This window comes from Tinamus guttatus, unplaced genomic scaffold, assembly GCF_059628265.1.
Source record: "Tinamus guttatus ecotype Peru unplaced genomic scaffold, ASM5962826v1 Tinamus_guttatus_pri_ptg000052l, whole genome shotgun sequence".
Lineage (NCBI taxonomy): Eukaryota > Metazoa > Chordata > Aves > Tinamiformes > Tinamidae > Tinamus > Tinamus guttatus.
The window spans coordinates 9,060,111-9,080,939 of NW_028288586.1; the positions used below are offsets into that span (position 1 = coordinate 9,060,111).

The 20,829-nt window shown below is 37.0% G+C and overlaps 1 protein-coding gene across 1 annotated transcript in view; it reads left to right on the forward strand.

The window, feature by feature from the left end:
• Positions 1-15,735, forward strand: part of SORCS2 (sortilin related VPS10 domain containing receptor 2) — a 493,766-nt gene extending 478,031 nt beyond the window's left edge. Inside the window, 5 exon segments of the mRNA XM_088539999.1 lie at positions 1,864-1,963; positions 3,408-3,510; positions 12,292-12,449; positions 14,720-14,799; positions 15,139-15,735. Coding sequence (XP_088396125.1) covers positions 1,864-1,963; positions 3,408-3,510; positions 12,292-12,449; positions 14,720-14,799; positions 15,139-15,162 — 465 coding nt within the window. The 3' untranslated portion in view covers positions 15,163-15,735.
• The last annotated feature ends 5,094 nt before the right edge of the window (positions 15,736-20,829 follow it).

Genomic DNA, 20,829 nt, shown 5'->3' on the forward strand with positions numbered 1-20,829 from the left:
GGGATCTATCTAGACAAGCTACTAAATAAAAATTCCAGTGAGTTGCTGTGACAGAATGAGCAAGATCCCTGGATATATAAGTTTGAATTATAAATGGTGTGGTTTTGTTGTTGCTGTTTTAACTTTTTTATGTTTGTTGTTGTTTTTATTTATATTCTGATACCACAGTACAAGAGCCATGTGGTTACATTCTCAAATCTTGGCATTGGAAAGTGTACAGAAAAAAAATAAATGCCAGTTTAAATACCTTAACTTGGAGACTCTGGACAGCTCAGAATACAGAGTTTTTTAAAAAAGTTGGAGAGGTGAAATCAGTGTGCTCAATAAACACCTCATGGTGTAGAAATCTCAATGAATATGGAAACGTTCATCATTCCTCTAGCGAAACACACAAGTCAGAACACTTGGCTGAATTCACAGTTAGAAATTAGATTCAAATATTTGACCTTTGGAAGTATAGTTCAGAAAAGTTCTGGGTGACAACACAGAGGCAGATAGAGAAATAGTGAAAAAGTTTTCATTAAAAGCCAAAGCAAATGTTGGATTCCTTAAATACCTGCCAGGAAAATATGATATAACCAAAGATAAGTTATGGGACTCAGTGATTGCATTTCATGCCTGAAAGTTAGATTAACCTGTAGTAGTGGTCCCTCTTGCACTGTATCCTATGAAAGAGTGAGCAAGCTTGGACGGGGACTGAATAATTTTATTTCAGCAGTGCCAGCATCGCTTTAAAGTCTGCTAATCAATATAGTTGTGATATGTATTCTCTTTTCAGATTTTGGACAAAAAGGTACGTACTTAAGAACTATGTGGAGTAATTTTCTTGTAAAATAAGTGAGGACACACTTATATCACCTTTATGTTGAATAATTACCCCACAAAAAGTGCAATGAAGTCAGTTCAGAAGTTAGAAATCCCTCAGTATGAGTGAGCATATTTGAATTTGAACTTTTGTGAAATCTCTGTCCATAATGTGAGGGAGACTGCAGGGATTTCTGTCTATTATACTGCAAAGGCTTGTCAAAAATGAGTACCATAATTGATAATATCATAAAAGAAGTTGCTCTTGAAGGTTTCATGGTTATAAAGTATATTTCTAATTTGGCATCCTGTGGGAAGTCGTATCCTGAATTATAAGGCATGGACTATAAAACTGGCTTTGATCTTTTAGAAAATTACCCATGTTGAAGGTGCAAGAAAGTGAAAGGGAAAATTGAGACAATTTGTCATCTGGGCTTAGGATATGATGGTGTATTTAATGGTTCTGTCCCGTGAGAATGTGAGAGCCTATATTTTAGTGCGCCCTGTCCTCTGGATGAAAAATAGGAGGAATCCTATTTTTTTCCACATGGATGGAACTATGTCTTTGTAGAGAGTACTATCAAAAATTGGTATAAACGGAATCCATCCCAATATGGCTAAGAAGTGAGTTAAATTATGACATACAGTTCACTATCGAACAATTACTTTTCATAATAAGAAATCTAAAGTTGTCACTTGCAATTTGTCTGCTGATATTGTTAGAAGAATGGATAAAGTTTTCGATATGGAATATGCATTGTGTGAGTTATGATTGAGGTAAACTGAGCAGTGCATGTAAATGAGATAGAGCCTGTCACATAATGGGCAAACGTAAAGGGTTTGATAAGCAGAAAGAAAGATCTGGCTTAAAAGATTTGACATTTTCAGCATTTACAATTCGCAGAGTTTTGCATGATTTTTAAATGCAGAATTTTTTTGAGAAAGTCATTGCTGACAAATGTTTTCTAACATGTATGTTTCCCACCATATAACGAACAAGAGGTTTTCCTTCTGTAGAACCAAGTGACCGGTGCCTGACCTTCTCTTTCACATTTTCAGAGGATAGCGGCTTTAAAGCAGGCCTTGAACGCGCACAACATCAGTTTCTTTCTGCGGGGAGGACACTGGGTCTTAGTGACTTTAGCTGACTCCGATTCAGGTAAATTATATAAACAAATATCCCAACAAATCAACCTGGGAATGACTGTCAGAGAGAAAATCTCCGTAGCTGGATACTTATAGATATTTTATATCTATATATGTATATATACACACACATACACAAACATATATGCGTATGAATTCACACATTTGGTATTTGTTAACTGTCACTGTCAAATTAATCTTTCTTACATATTTTCATTTCACAATACCTTATGGTTTGTATCAGAAACTTCCTCCTCCTATTTCACCCTTGGTCTTTTCTGTATAACCATGGCATTAATAAATGATTGTGCTCAACAAAACATTGCCATGAAGGAGGAGCCAACCTGGCATCAGGAAAAGCCACCTGGTGAGCTTAGAGGCAATTTGGCTGCATTAGCTGCCAAGAAAGCAAAATTTCCTCGCTGTCTGTCAGTAACTCTGCTAATAAAACCCCATGCGTCTGGGACATGGCCTTGTATGCCTGCATGATACCAAACTGTCCCCCGCTGACAGATCAACTGATCTGAAACTTGCTGTAGGGTCCACACACAGCACTGCACTGCATTGCTTGTCCTGAGATATATGAGCTACCTTCTCCTTTTTAAAACAACCAGTAGCAGGGTTTGCTGGCATGTATTTTCTGTGCCTCTGCATACAGACTCTAGTTAGAAACTGGTTGAAAAGAGTGTGTTTCCGTGCATGTGTGTATATTTTGAACAGAGATATGTTAAAAGTGGTGCTTTAACCAGAACATTCAGCTATAAGTAGAACCTTGTATAAGATTGTCCTATCATCTTTGTATATCATCTCCCATAACATACTTTTGTCTGTTACTCAAGTGTAGTGGGGCAGAACACCTTTAGTGAGCAAAATCAACCTATGTAAATTATGATTTAAATCATATTTTATCTGTCAGCTCCTTGGAAAAGACAAAGCTATCTTTTTATTTGCCATCTTTATTGTAGTATCATGCTACAGTTTTGCTGTAGCATCTAGTCTGGTCACTGTAGAAATGACTCGCTTAAAGAGAGAACATTCATTAGCCTGTACAAAAAGCTAGAATTAAAATAACCACATGCTCATTCCAGCCTTTCCCATTCATTGTTTAGAGCAGTAGTTTCTCCGTCTGCGAAATAAATTCAGCCCTGCTTTTGTATCATAAATAGCTGGGATATGTGATCATTTCCTCTGATAACTTGAGATTCCTAGAAAAAAAAAATACTGTGTGTGCAAATAATTCAATCTTCATGAGTTCTATCTGAAACTGGTCCCCTCTCCTAGAATAAGAAGTCACCAGTTAATTTTGTATTGTTGCCTGTTTGAAGAGGCTGTAGATGGAATGAGCGATTACACAAATAATGAATGTTTTCAACTTTGCAGTTCAGAAGAAAGCTCGAGAATCTGAGCGATCTGAAAGAGGATGTGCTAAACTTTTTTTGGTTTCTTTTTTATTTCAGACTCTGAAAGGCTTGGAGGAGGCAGTGGCTACTGGGCTATTGTGGTTCTCTTTGTTATCTGTCTAGTCATAGTTGGGGCTTTCATTCTCTACAAATTTAAAAGGCAAGTAATCGTTAATCAACAATATATTTTAATAATTTGATTTATCCACACATCAGTAAACTCAGTTTGCTATTTGAAAAGGAGATTTTCTTGAGGGATTGTAAAAGCCTACTGCTTTGAAAGCTGTGTTTTTCTGACCCTTACAGGCATTAAGGTACTATCCTGATGCTTGATTTCTCCTGCTGTGTTTCAAGATAAAATAGCACTAACATGGGAACTATGGAGAGTTTGCTCAGCTTGTCTAAATAATATCATCAAGAAAGAGTGCTGAGCTAAGATATTATTACTGATTAGTTCTTGCATCATTAGTCTTAGCAGTTATGAATAAACTAAAGACTTCAGCATAATGAGCAGTAAATCTGAAATGCTGATTTGTTTAAAAAAGTTTTATCAAAACCTTTAATTGTGGGGAGTTTATCTTTGCATACATTGAATTCTAATTACTGAGATAGTGGCACTTGATTAAGGTAACTCACACGTGATGGAAATAGATCAGTGTTAATTTGACAGTTGCATGTTTTTTGGGAAAAAAGAAATCTGGAAAGGACCTTTATATAAGATAGAGGCTCAAAATGGACCATAGGTATCATGTTAACATTTAACAGTTCTAATACATCTTTCATCTGCAATTGATGGTAGTCATTGCTTCTGGGATGATGTGCAATTTGTGGAACTTTTTTCTTGTTCATGTGTTTGTTTTATCATTAACTGTGCTCCTGTTTTTTGTTTTGTTTTGTTTGTTTGTTTGTTTTTTCTTGGGCACTTGGCAGCTTTGGGTTTGATCATATGAGCAAAATCCTTTATTACCATCAAATCCTGATGTATTCAGTGAGCACTCCTATTGATTTCTTTCATCATTTCAAAATTGATTTCTATTCAAAATAAACGGAAGTTTACAGAAATGGTTGTGGCAGGAGCTTGTGTTAACAGCAAGTGGAGATAGCTTTTAAGTGTGAGATTGTTTTGCTGTGAATTGGAGTCAGCAGAGAAAAATGCTCTGTGCCAGGATCTCTTCATTTTCTCACTGCAGGATCCAAGTCTCAGAGCTCATACTGACTGATTACTCTCAAGGACAAAGCACAGAATTCTGTATCAGACTCTCTCTACAACTGAATAAAAATCCATTTTGCTGTTTTGGGTGCCTGCAGCAGGAAAAGAGAAAAGCATAAAAATGTTTGATGCAATGTAATTTTATTATTTCACTAGCAATACATGGAGGATTTGCTGTTTGCAGTGCTGGATCATAAAACTTGCTTGTGATATCTTTTGGAGGCTGTATGATTTATGCCTTTTTATTAGCCCTTAAATTAGGGCAATTAAATAACAGACACAATTACTGCATGGCAAAAGAATATAAAATATTTAAGAAAAGAAGAAAAAATATTTTGAGTCCTTTCTAAAATGCCCATTGAACCTTTTTGTATATAGATATAACATTTATTAAAGATAAAATTCTGGTACCTTTAGCAAACTGTGAGCCGTAATGCCTCACATGCTTCCATATATAATTCATGAAAATTGTTTGCATTGATGAATGACCATGTAGTAGTATGTGGCTTTAGTTTGTATCTCATCTTTTTTTAAGATACGTGACAGAATTATGTGTTAAGATTTTTGTGAGATGACTTTTTTTTTTCAGCTGTCTCCTTTTTTGTGCAATATTATCCTCAATAAATACTTAGCACTAATCAGTCCTTTGAAAGATCAGTTTTCCCCGGTGCTTCCTGTGAACTGTTCTCCCACCCAAACTCACTAATCAGATAAAAAACAAAACAAAACATCTTTTCTGTGTTTGTAAGGACTGATAATAAATCGTTGGATGCCCCTGGTGTACTTACTTACAAGCATAATCCCTTCAGAGTCGGTTCAGTGAGTGTATATAGGTCTACAGTGCGGTCTATTAGGACTGAATCTGTGAAACTGAAGTGTCCTTTATCAGATACAAACCGATCTGGAATGCACAAAGGCTCAGCAATATTATGTGAAGGCTCAGCAATATTATGTGCCTGTATATTAATAATTAATTTGTTGAAAGAGTGCTATATGCAATAAAAATTTTAAGAGATAATTTCAGCAGAATGGCCATATGTAAATTCAGGCACCACATGTGAATGTAAGAATGAATTATTTTCATATAGAAATTAGAGAAATGTATAACGTGTTGAAGTTTTAATGCTGTCCATAATTTTTATGTACCATTCAAAAAGTTAAGGAGGAGACAGAAGACATTTGATTGTGCTTTCCTTTTTCCCTGATGTAAGCTAATAGTCAGATATTCCCTATAGAGAAAGATTAAAATTCCTCTTTTTTTAATGCCCTGAGTCAAGAAAAGGTTTAGTTATCCTAGTTTTAGCACTACACTGATCAGGGCTACGAGACTTCCAGTTGGCATTGGGGCGCAGGCAAGATGGGTTGTCTGCAGAAGGCTTTGTGAATGTGCCTTGAATTATTCTCTCTCTCTCTCTCTGCCAGCCATGACTTATTTTCAGCTAGATACCTGAATATATGAAAGGCTAAAATAACTGGCCTGCAGATAAGGCTTAAAAATGGAGATTGGATTGACTGAGGGATTAGAACTTCATATGTGCAAACATTTCATGCATTTGCCAAGAGAGGAATTATTCAAAATTTAGGATATTTTTAGGATAAAATGTGTAAAGAAATAGTTCAAAGTCCCATTTCCTAATTGTGAATTTCAGTGTAGTACTTAGTACAGCCTTCACAGAGAATGGAAAAAATCTGGCTGATAATTGCTGAGTGCTGAGACCCCTTTTGCTCAAGTATTACATATATGTGAGTATATGTATGTGCGTATATATGTGTATATATATATATATATATATATGCACACACACACACACCGAATGCAATCCTTGCCCAGGTTAGGTCTGAAAGTGAGATTTGTTCATGTCATAAGAACTTCAGGCTTAATTTACATTAGTTTTTGACATTCAAAATTGTAAGATAAAAGTTTGTGTTAAGACATCAGGGCTTCATCTATTACCTTTTTGACAAGTCTTTTGAGGCTGTCAGAACAGCTATGATGCTGCTGTTTGAGCTGTTATTTCTTGAAAACTTCAATACCCAGAGCTTAAAAAAAAGTGTCCTGCACAAGAACTTAATGTCATGAAGTTAGTTTGGGGGAGAAGTAGAATCTAAGAGTGGTCCTGCACAAGAAGCATTTTATACAGCCAGACATACAGCCTCATGGACAAAAACGGGAGCATAACTAAGCAGGTGGCAGGATGCTGATGAGATGCCGAGACAGAAGCATCCAAAGCGTGTGGGATTTGGGCTGATTAGTATATGACTAAAAAGAAATTATATTGTCTCCTTGCTGGGAAAGAAATGCACATTAAAATGGAAAGATTAAAAATGCATAATTTACCACAGTCCTAATTAAAACTAGAATTGCAGGGTCAGGTTGCATAATCAGAGCTGTCATGACTGTCTAGTTAGTCATTAGATGACTGTGAACATTGTTACATTGTTTCAAATGGACCGTAATCCAAAATACTTAATGACTAGGAAGACTGTTGCCTTCTGCTGTTATCTACAATAAAATTGCAAGCGTTTATCATTTTTTTGTATCCTCCACTTCCCACACTGCACATACCCCCACATTTTAGCTAATGGTTTGTTGCCACGTTGCCTTCCGAGTTCTTCTCGTGAATGTGGGCTTTAAAAACCGATTCTAGAACCCATTGAGCCTGGGACTTGTCAGCAAGATGCTTTAGACAGAAAAGTCAAAGCACAAAAAGTCTGAGAAATTCAGGGATTTGATCCTTTGTAGCCAAAGCAAGCTATTCAGATAAGAGGTATTTTTACCCTTTAAACTCAAAGTTTTTAAACATCAATTCTAGTCCTACACTAGCCTCACTAATAGTGAGCTATGACAGTTTTAGGTTTTATTTTGTATTTTAATTTTCACCAGGGTTGTGTGGCAGTAAGGGATAGCAAGGGGTGATCTCCCAGCTGCCAAATCTTGCTGTGGCTGTGAAACAAGAGGTTGTGCATATAACAAACATGGTATCAGGCAAGCCAAGAGGAGTTTTCCTTTTCTTTGCTCTTACTTTCTGAGTAAATGGGTCAAGTCTCGTGCATCCTGTTAACAATATGTTACTACACTCACCAGTATGGTCCAGCTGTTTCACCATCCAGGTAAAATGGACTAGAGCTACTTCCTTTGACTAGAGCAATGTAAAGCAGCTGGAAAATATTTTTGAGAAAATTGTCCCATTTTTAATACAGATGTGGGACCTGCATATATTTTTTCTAGACCATACCATCTTTATTAAATTTAATTCAATAAAAGAACACTTCTTCCTTTTCTTTTGAAACGATGTTTGTATTTGTTGTGGGTTTAGAATTGCCGTCCAAAAGAGATTTCTTTCTCTTTAGAGAGAAAACCTCCACAGTGTGGGGGCCTGGGCATACATACAGGGAAGACAAATAGCACTGTCTGCTGCAAGCAAAGTGGAGGAAACGAGACTTATATTTTAGCCACGTCGAAACTGCTATATATTCATTATGCTTCTAACAGAAGATATGAAATCATCCTTTTCTTATTCTTTTTCTTCTAAACAAAAACAGGATTTTAAGATTAGCCAAACTAGAGCAGATTGTTGTTTTTGATGCTTATGTATTTTACCCAGCAATGCATGAAAATCTTTATAATTTAATTTGCATGCAAACTGCTGTCCGTGTCCTTAAAGTTGTATAACTTGTTTTCAGAAATCTCCATGGATCTACTTCAACCAAATTCATACGATTTTGTGTGTGTTTTTTTTTCCCTGGTACTATCAAGTGCCACTTCTGGTAAATGAGCCCCCTCCTGGGTTATTTCCACAATCTGGAGCAGAACTGTGTTATCTTTCTGCCTCATTGACTTACCATCTCATTCTCAGTCTCTGAAGAAAGCCTATCTTTTTCCCCCACCTTTCTTTATACTAGTTTTATGTTCCATGAGAGCAAGTTTAATCCCAATCCATGTCATTTAGTTATAAAAAACAGGCACTAATTTAATGATCTGTAATATTTCATAAAAACTTCCTCTCAAATCAAAGTAATAGCATGTAGAAAAAAATTCTAAAATGCAGGAGACAAATAAATCACGAGTGCCTTAAAGCACAAAGAAGTCATTCATCTGAACATTAATCCAAACACCACAATAAAATACTCTATTTAATGGATTATTATTGTTGTTGGGTTTATTTAATTTCTAACAGGATGCTATGTTCTTCCATATTCTTTTCCATGTGAATATGTTCCTCTTTTTTATACTAAACAAAACCTTAATCAAGCCTCTGGAAAATGAATGAAGCTACATAAAGGCCAATGAATATTGGCTCCACAAGGCTGGAACGAAAAAGCAAATAAATGAGAGCTTAAAGGAGTAGGAATGACTATGTCATCCCCCTCCTACTGTTTAAAGGCAGACAGTTTCTGGTATGATCTGATTAGAGTCTGTAACTAGGAGGAGGGGAAAATTTGCTTTCTGGAGCATATTCTAGAAAGGTGCAGGACCTAGAGAACTGTCAGGAGTCCATGTGCAGTGACATTCATTAGTAGTTCAGTGCAGACTTAAGTCTCCTGTTCATATTTTTATGCTACTCAAAGCAGGCGTCACTATTTTTGCTTCCTCATGACTGAAATAAAAAGCTGCAGAGAAAACAAAAGGATTCCTCGGCAGAGGCACTTGTCTGCAGTGATGGATGCAAAGCACATGCATCTTGCAGCTCAAGAGTAAACCCCAAAAGAAACTGTATTGTGTAATCTTTTTCTCTGTTCTTATAAATATGCTTTCAATTTACATATTGCTGATATAAAATTCCTGGGTCAAATTCCATGTCTTGTCATGTTTGCACAGTAGTCTTTTATGTAGACCCAAGGATTTCAGCTGTTCCTACTTCAAACAGTTATATTGTCCTCAGTATAAATTGCTTCCTTAAAAAGAGCAAAGCACATAGGCTACGCAAATTTTTTTTTTCAGTATAATTAGAGGTAACTACTTCCTTCCTACATGTTAGAACAGTGTGGAGCAACTGGAAAATTGCCACAATCGGGTCCATCCTTAGTAAAGATCCAGTATCCACAGCCCATTTCATCCCACAGTGTGTTTGTCCCTTACAAGCAGGACATCTGGCACATGTTAAAAATGCCTCTTGAAAACACTTGGACTCTCATTTTTTTGAGTCTGGTTGATTTTTTTTTTTTTTTGGCCGTGTAAAGCTGAGTCAATATGAAACACATAGAGATCTCTGCGATATATAAAAGGTCAAATGCCTGTGATGCCTTCTTAAGACCTGTAATATTCTCCTTTCTTCCAAAAGCAAAGAGAAATAATGAAGAGTCACTGAGTACCTCAATTTATACCTTGCAGTAACTGCCCTCCTGTACGTAGCAGGACTGGGCTCATGACTTCTGGGTGAGTGAGAAACAACAGTTCATGACCTTTCTGCTTTCATCTTTGCTTCATAAAGTGCCCTAAAGAACAATACATTTAATGGCTACTTGTGAATTCCTGAGATTCCTTCCTTCAGATACCCCTAGCATATTTAATAGCGTCTGTTGTGATCGTGGTGCTCTCTTAACCAGTAAGTCACCCTAGAGACATGAGTTTGAAGCCTAAGGATTTAAGCTGAAGAACACGTGTTGTGGCCTGGTTTCACACAAGTCCTTCAGCATGGGGAAAGCGACGGCAGACAGCAGTTAAATAGGTAGATTTAACTTAACCTTGACTTAACTCTAAAAGTATGATGTCATATTGCATTAAATCTATTTTGATAGTGTCACTGATGCTTCCAAAGTCTGTCAGAATACAGATTTCAGAAGATCCCTCAATTCTTTTAGTTGCGTATGTGCAAATTCCACATCTGTGGAAAAGTGACAAAGATGGTCTTCTGGGGTTTGTTTCCCTTACACATTAGGAGAAGAGGTGCTAAAGGGGTGGGGGATTTGACAGGCTTGATGTAGGCCTGATAGAGAGTGATGATGTTTTCCACATGACCAGTTTCATAAGCAGACACATTATAAATCTTTTGGAGTTTATTGGCCCTCGAGAAAAATATCAAAGTTAATTATCTAATGTATTTGTTAATGAGCAATGTCCTTCCTCATTGTTAATGTGGCAAGTTTTTCCCTTAATGGGAAAATCTCTTAATGGGAGCAGAGTGATAACAGATTTTGGCTTTGTATGAATATTTGGGTTGGAAGAGCCCTTGGGCCTGTCATAGCAGCCATAATAGCACAGTTCTGTGCCATCACACCCTCATTCTTTTAGTTAGTGCCTGTGGTTTGTTTACTAATTGTGCACATAGGTACAAAAAAGAGTCTTAGTGTCAGGCTTTCTTTTTGATGCCTATAAATAATGGGATGAAATAGCTGATTTCTGCATATATATGATTTTGTATATCTGTATGTATATGCATACCTATATATGAACATGTATATGTGTACAAAAAAATGTTGTATATAGAATGCAGTCCATCTCATGGATAGCTCAAATTAAAGGGAGATGATCCTCTGTTGTCATGTTTCATTGATTAGCAATTCCATTTATTGTAATCTGGTGATGCTATGAAAGGTGCTGTTCAAAATGGTTTAGCGTACAAACATCTCATCTCAAACTAAAATGCTGCCACTTGGCATAGAACCTTTTCTTCTGAAATGATGTTTAAATGTGGGTCATCTCAGAAAAGCCTAGAGAAAAAGAGCAACTCATGTATTTATCCTCTCATTGTAGCTAAAGGAGCTCAGTAGAAACACCACAGTTCAACCCTATTTTCCTTTTTTTCATATTGTCTGTCCACTACAATGATCTGCTCATCTCTAAGACAACCAGCTGTGACAGCCGTGAGCAGCTGTCACACAGATCAAGCTGTCAAGGCACTTTTGGCAGTGTGGGAAATGGAGCTCTCAGCCTACAACACCCTAATCAAAAGTGTCTGCTTGGTGAGCAGCAAAGGATGTCCTCATGTGCCCAAGCAAACTGCAGATGAATGCAGCTGCACTAGAGGGCCTGGCTCCTTAGGAAGGCAAATCTTGTATTCCGTTGGAAGTTGGAAATTCCTGTTTGATCTCCTTGAATATATGAAGTAAAACTTAACATATTTAAGAACTCAATACCTACACTAAAGTTTCCTGGGCACTATCTCCTATACAAAATTGTCTAATGCAGTTCCCAATGGCCTTAGGGCAAGTTTTACTCTGTCTTTTTTAATGCTGCCTGCTTTTTTCCTACCAAACATGCCCTGCAAAGCACGCACTCATCTTCTTATCAGCTCCTGGGTTCTTCACTCTCTGGTCCCTTTCCATTCCTGAATTTCTCCTGCTGCTTCCTCCTGTTGAAGAGGACGAGTGCCATTCTGTGCTCCTGCCCACCTTCAGTGGTGGTCTAGCTCTGCGAAGAGATGCACTTAATGGGTTGTGACACAGCATAATGTTTGTTAAGGCACCTGGAGGCAGGCATGCCTGTGAGGCCTTTTTATTGTTTTACTTCCTAAAAATAGCTTTGCTGTGTTTCTGGTAATGTTTTAGTATTGTGCATTGTCAATCTTAGTCAATAAATTAATTATTAGGTTAGTAACTCTGTTGTTATAATGCAGTTGCGAAAGAATAAGAAGTCGATAACCTTTAGTTGTGAATACAAAGTTAAGGGAGGATGTAATTGTCTCTGCTCTCTGATTCTGATTTTACTTAATTCTGTTGGAGCTCTGCGCTAATTCCAACCTATGCTTGATGAGGAATGCCATCACAGATTTTCTTTGCTGTCCAATTTAGGAAACTCCCAGGCAGAAATGTCTACGCCCAGATGCACAATGAAAAGGAGCAGGAGATGACAAGCCCTGTCAATCACAGTGAGGACACTCAGAACATCATCCAGGGTGAGGAGTTTATTGATGATGATCTGGATTCCCAAACACTAGGTAACGCAAGAGGTAAATTCAATTTAAGTTTATAAAATGCTGTCAGTGACTGATTTTTTCAATGATGTTGATTTTCATTCTAGTTTCCTTTTTTTTTTTTCTTTCCCTGCCCCCATTTTCTGCTCAGATTCAGGAAGAAGGAAATACCACTAACAAAGGACTGTCTCGATTTTCTTCTTTTTGCTTGTAATTCAGCATAATGTATTGATGATATGACATGCAGAAGTCATATACATGACATGATATGCCATGTAGAACAGAAGATAGATTTAATGTTGGGAGACTTATGAAGACAATTTAAGAGTGGAAGTACATTTGCTATAGAATAAAGTATAATTGCTAACATTTGAATTACTATAATTGCTAACATTTGAATTACCTCAAGAATTCCTCCAGTTTGTGAAAAATGAAGGAGGTGTGGTGGAGTGGTTTGTAGGGTTGATATTACCATGGTTTCAGATGGATTGTATCCATATTCAGATCTGTTGTTTTATTTGCCATACTATCCCAGTAGAATATAAAGTTTGCATAATTAGAAACATTAAATTTTACCTAGTATACAAAAGTATTTACAAAGTATAATGAATCTCCCCTATTTTAACTGGTAGTTCACCTGTGTTCATGCGATGGTCATGAGCAACCTGTGAGGGGAACTTTCTGTGACTATCTCTTATTGCAAATGATGTCTGTATCAGATAGAAGTGTGTAACAGGTCACCCCAATGCTATCTTTCATGTAGCATAGAGTGGTGATCTATAAAGTTCATTTCCTATAAAATTTGTTGCTCAGACTGCTTTCAGATCACAGTCTGAGAAGTATGGCACAATGTAAAAAGTTCTACAGTTCCATTTCTACAAATTTTGTGAAAAAGAAACACATAACCCGAAGTCTCTGGGATTTGTAACAGTAGCTATAATGTGTAACAGGCAATTATAATGTCTTCATGAAGCCCTTGGACAAGATCTGTTTTACTTAGAGCAGGGGTAGCCTCAGGTAGTACAGAAATCTGTCACTGAAGAAATTTCTTTCTCTTGTGTTTCTTTTAACTGTCCTTTGCTGTAGATGTGCTTATTTTCATTTTCTGATCCATGTGTCCCTTCTGAGTCCTTGGAGATACTAGCTTTCGGTAAAAATGAAGATTCCAGCCTTCAACGTTACTTCAAACTTTGTGTATATCTGTACTTTCTTTGGCAAAGTTTGTGTATGGTTATTATCATGTTTTCATTAAGATTCTGCAAAAAGACCTTGATTGTACTCCTAATTCTATCCGAGTTAATTCCAAAGACTCCCCTGTGGAAACAAAGCCTACGTTGAAATTATTTGATCAAGTCACCTCCAGGGTCTTTAGAGCAGAATACGAAATTCAGAAAAGGTTCAGGCAGACATGCCTATTAAAGTGGAACATTCAAAAGCCTCTAGAAAGGTACAAAAGCATAACTCTTCATAGGTAGAAAATCCTCATGGCCAATTTATATGAAACAGTTTGGAACTGTGGAATGAAGAAATGCCACCTTGAGTAGTAACACATTGAAAAATGCCTTATTTGCTAGCTCTTGGCTACATGGGCCTGGCGCTGCACTCGTTACTGAGAGAAAACTTTTCTTGCCTCTGGTTAAAACATTGTTAGAACTAAAGAGTGCAAGATCATGGTGTTTTGATGTGCAGCTGTAGACAGTTAGCAAATGCAGATCTCAAGGTGATCTGTGCTTCTGCCAGGTTGAGCAAACCAGGAGCACTCCCAGTGGAGCATGAAGAGTTCATTTCTGTGGGTCATGATCATCTATATTCATCAGCTACTGTACAGTTTTTAGACAAAAGACTTTAATTAAGACATAAAATTATACTTCTCTCTGCTCTATTTTGTTATTTGCAATACTTTCTACTAGCTCCAGCATCAACTGGAGTCCAGTATATTCCTGTATATGATACTGTTCTTTTTTATGTGGCAGGAGTAAGAAATATATTATAATCCCTGCTTTATACTGAATTCTGTTTTACAACATTATTTACAGAAGGTTCTTATGCGAGGGAGATCCCTGCTAATTCTGATTAGCTCTTTCCCTCCCTACTAGAGAGGTCACTGTAACAGCCTCCACTCCATGCACAGCAGGGGTTTACAGGCCTAGGTTTCTGCTTGTTCTTTCTCTTCTCATAACTTTTGAATTTCCACAGTACAGTATTTCCAGACTCACCCATCCACTTTTTTTGTTTTCTATATATTTTATGTTGCCTACTTTATCGCAACCCCCACGTTGGGACTCCTCAACACCATTACCTTGCAGTGACTCCTTCTGGGAGAAGTGGCAACTTGAACAGCTACAGAGTTCCCCTATTGCTGATGCCGGTCAGTGTCCAGTCCCAGGTCAGTGGCATGTTGAATGGAAGCCTCAGGTTCCATTCTCCTCCCTCACCTGCACCCCTCAAGACAACTACACCTTTGTAAGCCACAAAGAGAACCAACTTATGCTGTCACAGGGATAGAAACCCTAGGACTTCACCACAAATTCACCATCATGAGCAAAAAGCTTTAAGCAAAAGTATGCTGTAGGTACACAGAGCTGTTGCACCAACCTTCACTTGATCTGTTCTTTGATAGAAACATTCTCTTTATGTGATTGACTTATCCCTGAACTAAAAGAAGGATTTATCATGAAGCTCCCAAAATATACTAACAACAGCTTTTGTTTTTATATTTTCATAGGCAATCACTCAGGCGTGGTTTTGAGCATCAACTCCAGAGAGATGCACAGTTACCTGGTTAGCTGATATTTACAGCTGAACACAAAAACCGAAAGACACTTCTCTGTATCGTTTTATTTTTCCCTGATGATATCACTAAAATTTCAAATATGGCTGTAAATGCTGGTGGAGAGGAGGTTCCTTAACAGTGCTGTGGAAAAAAGCATCCATCATCAGTTACCAGGGAGAAGGATAATATATTTTGTGTTCCTCTATGGCCTGGAAACTTGTTACAATTCAAACTCAAAGTAAGGTAGCAAATTTGTAGCCCTAGGCACATTCAAAGACACATTCTTTGTTTTCTCTGTATATGTTCTAGTTTCTTTGTGTTTATTTTTAGAAGGATTGTCTGTAACTTTTTAATTATATTTTTAATAGTGGTAATCAGTGGAAGGCTGGGACTCTTCAGCTTAAGAAATTGATTTGTAAACAAGTGACTAGACCAGAACAGATGGCTGGTGGAACACTATGATATTTTCTCAGAAGTCTATAATTCAGAAATGGTTTTGTACTGAGAGAAGTCTTAGCAAGGAGACAAATGCTCTCCTAGTGAATTCAAGCTCTTAACTTAAAAAAGTGTGGGACAATCTAATGAATTTAGGCTTAGGCCCTTCTATGGATTAAAGAAATCAAAATGGTAGTTAGGATACTCTAAAATTATAGGATAATGTTCTTATGAGTATAGCAACTTCTGAAAAGCCATCAGCACCAGTATCTCTCCCAAATCCCACCGTATGTGAAAGGTAAAACACCAGCTTGATGCTTTTTCTAGACCAGGTGCCTTCACTTGCAGTCATTTCAGTTGCTTTCCTCTTCTAACCAAGCACCTCTAGAACGATCTGCTGCCAGATTGGTTGTCACATTAAAAAACTGTTCTGACAGCCTGTCTCTTTTTAAATTTCCAAGAGTGTAAATACCAGAATCTTCTAAGTAGCTTTCTTTGTATGGTTATTTTTTAAAAACTTCCTATTTTTAGGGCAGGTATGTCAGAGTTCTCTTCCAAACAGGACAGTGTAGCGCACCAGAATTCCTTGCTCCTTGAATTTCCCTTTGGTGTTCCGTTGGTGTTTGCCCCTGCAGTCAAGGGTGGGAAAACTCTTACCTGACCTTTGCCACTTGGATATATTGGAAATCCAAAGGGTCTTGAGGAGGATGTGCTGAGCTGTAGGGCTTCGTATTTCCTTGCTCTCACCACAGGGTGTCACTCAGACCCTACCAGGCACCGGCCCCTGTTTCTGCGGGAAGGGCTGTGGGCATGTGAGTCAGTTCAGAGTTTCCTTATCCCAACCTCTGCATCCCTAGGGAATGGAAATCCAGTGAATTCACACCTTGCTGGTCATTTATATGTGATTTTTTTTTTTGGTAAAAAATGGACTGTGGTGTGATGAACTTAACCATTTGGCATTCCATGTTATCACAACTGCCTCGAATTAGGACACTTTCATCAGAAACCTATAAAATCTCTTCACCTTTTGCCTTCAACAGAGACTAAATGGCTCTTTGCTCAGTGAATGTTATACTAATGCTGGTAGGAAATTACTGCACCAGCTTTCTTAAGGTGGATACAGATCGCTAACTACATCCTTGTGAATAAACCAACACAAATAGCAAATGCTGATAAGACAGAACTATCTTAAAATTATCCTGTGCATTGGAGTCACTCTTCCATATAGCCGTGGATATCCTGGAAAGTGTTTCTATCAAATGCAACAACCTTGGACATAATAATTCAATGTAATAATTCAATGTGGTACTGTAGATTCGCACAAACAACACAGGATCTATATGTAAAGCACAAGAAATTCTAGTGATGACTCTAAATATATGGGACTAGGTGGAAAAGTTAAAGATTCTGACAAGTGCTTGTAAACTACTCAGGAAAAATAATTTTTAAAAAACTCTCTACAATTTCCACCTGGGTAGATAGATCTAGACTGTCAAGCAAACCAGACTTAGAGAGAAGCAGTGTTCTAGTTGAGTGCTGTATGCAAGCTCTGTAGAAATGCATCTGAGTCTGGGTTTCATGAAGACAAATGCAAATGCCGATACAAAATGCACTGGGGGACGGCGGTGTCAGAGGCCTGCCCTTCCTCCCAGCTCTTTATTTTTTTTGTGTGTTGTGGAAATGAACTGGATCAGAGAGTAAAGTAGGGTTGCAAACAGCTTACGCTTTCCTGAGAAATAAATTTGAAGTGGGTTATTTATATAGGGCAGTTAAGTAGCGGATTAGCCTTATGGAGAAGGAATGGCATGGAAATTCTAGCTTGGGGTCTCTCTCCCATTGATTATGTGATTGGCTAAGGACTCTGTAGGGATGAAGTCACACAGACTGATTTATGTTTTAACAACTGCCTTTATACATCTTAGTGTGATTTGTGTCTCTGGTGACAGGAGTCCTGTGGAATACAGTAGAATATTTAACTGCTAGATACTCTAATTAACACATAGCACACACTTAGTGCCTATAACATATTTCTCTGATAATTAATGTAATTCATACAGCGCTCCTTTGAGGTTGGTTTGTCGTGTCTTAACAACCACAGTGTTTTCTAAAGAGAAGTCACAATTGCTGTATTTATATTAGTAATGTCAGCAGATAATAAAGGAACTTTTGATTTCATGGTAAGAATAACTTTAAAATGAATTATTTTAAAACCAAGAAAATGCCCTTCCCTTTTAATGTCACGTAGTAACATGTACTACATAACTGTAAATAAAAATTCTCACTAGTGCTAAATTTTGAATTTCTTGAAATACATCTGTGACATCTTAGTAATTTTAAATAGCATGTATACATGCTATTCTTCACATGTATCCAAAACCCTGATGTATGTGTATATAGAAATGGGAGTTGTTTATAGACACAAACACTAGGCACATGTGCATACAGATACACATGCAAGATTCAGACATACTCAGTTAAATTTGCTAGTGAGGAAAGGTGATTTGATGGTAAGAAACAGAACATCCAGGTGATCTGGATTCTGTCCCCAGACTTCAGGCAAGTTATTTAACCCACATGTGCCTCCGTTTCCCTCCTGTAAGGTGGGGCTGGTAATTAACAACCTCACAGTGGTAGTTTGAGGCTAAATTAGTTATTGTTCCTTCAGCATAATTATGTAAGTACAAATTATTAATAATCTTGCTTTCTTTGTTTTACTTGTTATTGCTGTTATTCAAAGTAATCTAGGGAAACGAGCTACAGTTATATGTAAATATAAAAATACATAATCCAAAAGGTACATAACTGTTAAATCACATTTTTTCTCTTTAAAACTTTTATTGGGATGCAATGTTATGGGACGGCATTGCAACATTAGTTGTGATTTTGCTAACTTGTATTAAGCATATCAGTTTTCCGTAATGTTTTGGGGTCAAAAAGCCTTGTAATAATGGGTACAGTGATTTAGCAACTACATTGATACCTGTCAGCACTGATACTGAACTACACTAAAGTTGCTAACAGCAAAACTTAGCGTGTTGGCCTCATTTATATCTTGTAGCTTAAACTGGTGCATATTCACAAATTTAAAAACACTCTTTACTTTTCAGAATGCTCCAACAAATACTGATATGTGACATTCTAATATAACCCCCAAGATTTACAGCTAGAGCCTTTGGTTTCCCTTTTTACATAAAAGAAAGGAAGAGAGTCTTGCCTGAAATGGCTGCAGTGAAATGCTCCGTCCAGACAATGAGCTCAAAAATGCTCAGGAAACATATAGGGAAATCCTACGTATAGTGTAAATTAATTTCTCAAAAATAAAAACAACATAAAGCAAAGCATGTCCTTGCACTCTGCATATGAGGGTGTTAGACTAGGGAGAAGTAGGAAGTTCCATCCCAAGGCAAGATCTTGTTGTTTCTCCATTTCACTTTAAATTTTTGGTATTATTTTAGGATAGTCTCATTGAATTATATCATTTTTGCTGAGTTTTCGGCTTTCAGTGACTAGTGCGAAATGGAGTAGAGTGTTTCTTCACATGAAGTAGATGGTTTGGTAAACTACTGTCCTCTGGACAGACAAATCGATGGTCTGCCTTTACCAGTTCATAGTACAGAGCAGATTTCATCCAATATCCCAATGACTGATTGACAGATTGGCAACTGCCTTCTTAGCTCCAGTGAGAAATTCCTTTAATGGAGATAGCCTCCTACTGCATGATATCTCTCTTAAATAGAGGCTAGCAGAATGGATCTGCTTGGGCTTCCATTTTTGTTAAATTAACATGAATACATGCTATAAGAAGTGTTTATTTCATTGTTAAAAATTCAGAAATACATACGTTTGTTCAGGATATCGCTTTGATGATGAACCAGTGGTTCTGATGTGCTTTGAATCTTTAGCAATATCTAAAGCCCACTACAGTGTAATTAAGTTGGTGGTAATTTCAGTCATGGATTTCCCTATGTTCACAGTGTTTTATAATTGTTTTTAAATGAGTCTTTTATGGAAAAATCATAGTTTAATTTCCTTGCAGAATCAATGACAGTTGGAATTGCTATTTATTGGTTAATATTGCTCTGTTGTTGCACATATATGTGAGAGATTTAAGTGAAAATAAGCACACATTACTCTCTGCATCTTTGCTTTTCAGCAGAAAGAAAATTGTAAGCATTTACTGTTTTAAATATGGATTTTTGAGATGCAAAGTTTTGTTGAGTCTTCTAGTCCCTCAAAGAATAAGTTGCTTTCTGGCTCATTTTCTCTCTTGTAGTCTTCTACAACTGGCTTTATGAGACTGGCATATAGCCTGATCCTACTAACCTGTGGAATTCTTTCTAAAAACTTCCATTAGAATAGCATTTAAGTGCCTAGAAGTAATTTATTTTCAGACTTTTCAGACTTATTTTCAGACTAAAATCATTAAAGTAATAAGTGTTGAAAGCACTCAGACCCACATTAGCTTTAGTATTTAAAAGCCTGGTCCTGTAATCTCTGACAAATGTTACTCAGTTTTTTCGTCTTTCTTCATAAGCTAGTTCTTTTATCTTGCTAGATCACCTCTATAGCATTTCTTTTAATTCTTTTTGTTGCCTCAAGTTGGCAGGAATACAGAATGGCTTTTGAGTGCTAGAACAAATCATTTGCCAGATTGAAACATGAATGAACTAAGTTTTTGTATTTCCTTTCTTTTTTAATCTTTTGTGTAGGGCACAGGGAACAGTTTCATCAGGGAAATTAAGTTACTTCAGAATGGTGAGAAGACTAAAGAATGTATTTCTCACATAAATGCTGTTTTTTACTCCTGTAACTGTTACATAGAGTAAGTTAATGTTGTGCTGTTTAATTTGCAAGACCTTATTTCTCTAAGTCTTTAGTTCCTGCCTTTTCTCTTCTGTGAAATGGAGTAACAAATTGCTCAAAATTGGATTTGTGAAGCCATGTAGGTCTAAATGAAGGATTTTTCTTATGTTAGGCTTTCCAGGACTACAAGTTTCAGCTAGTTTATGTGCTGGTAACTGTGACAGTTTTCAAGAAGAGATTATCTAAGACATGAAATACAAGAAGACTTAGAAGTACGTGTTCTGACGTGCAGTAATACAGCCATGTAGACAATGCTAGACTCTGAATATGCTGGGCAAAAAAAAATTCCTTATAAAGGATCTCTTATACTTTGCAAATATTCTTTTTTTCTATATTTTTAAGCAC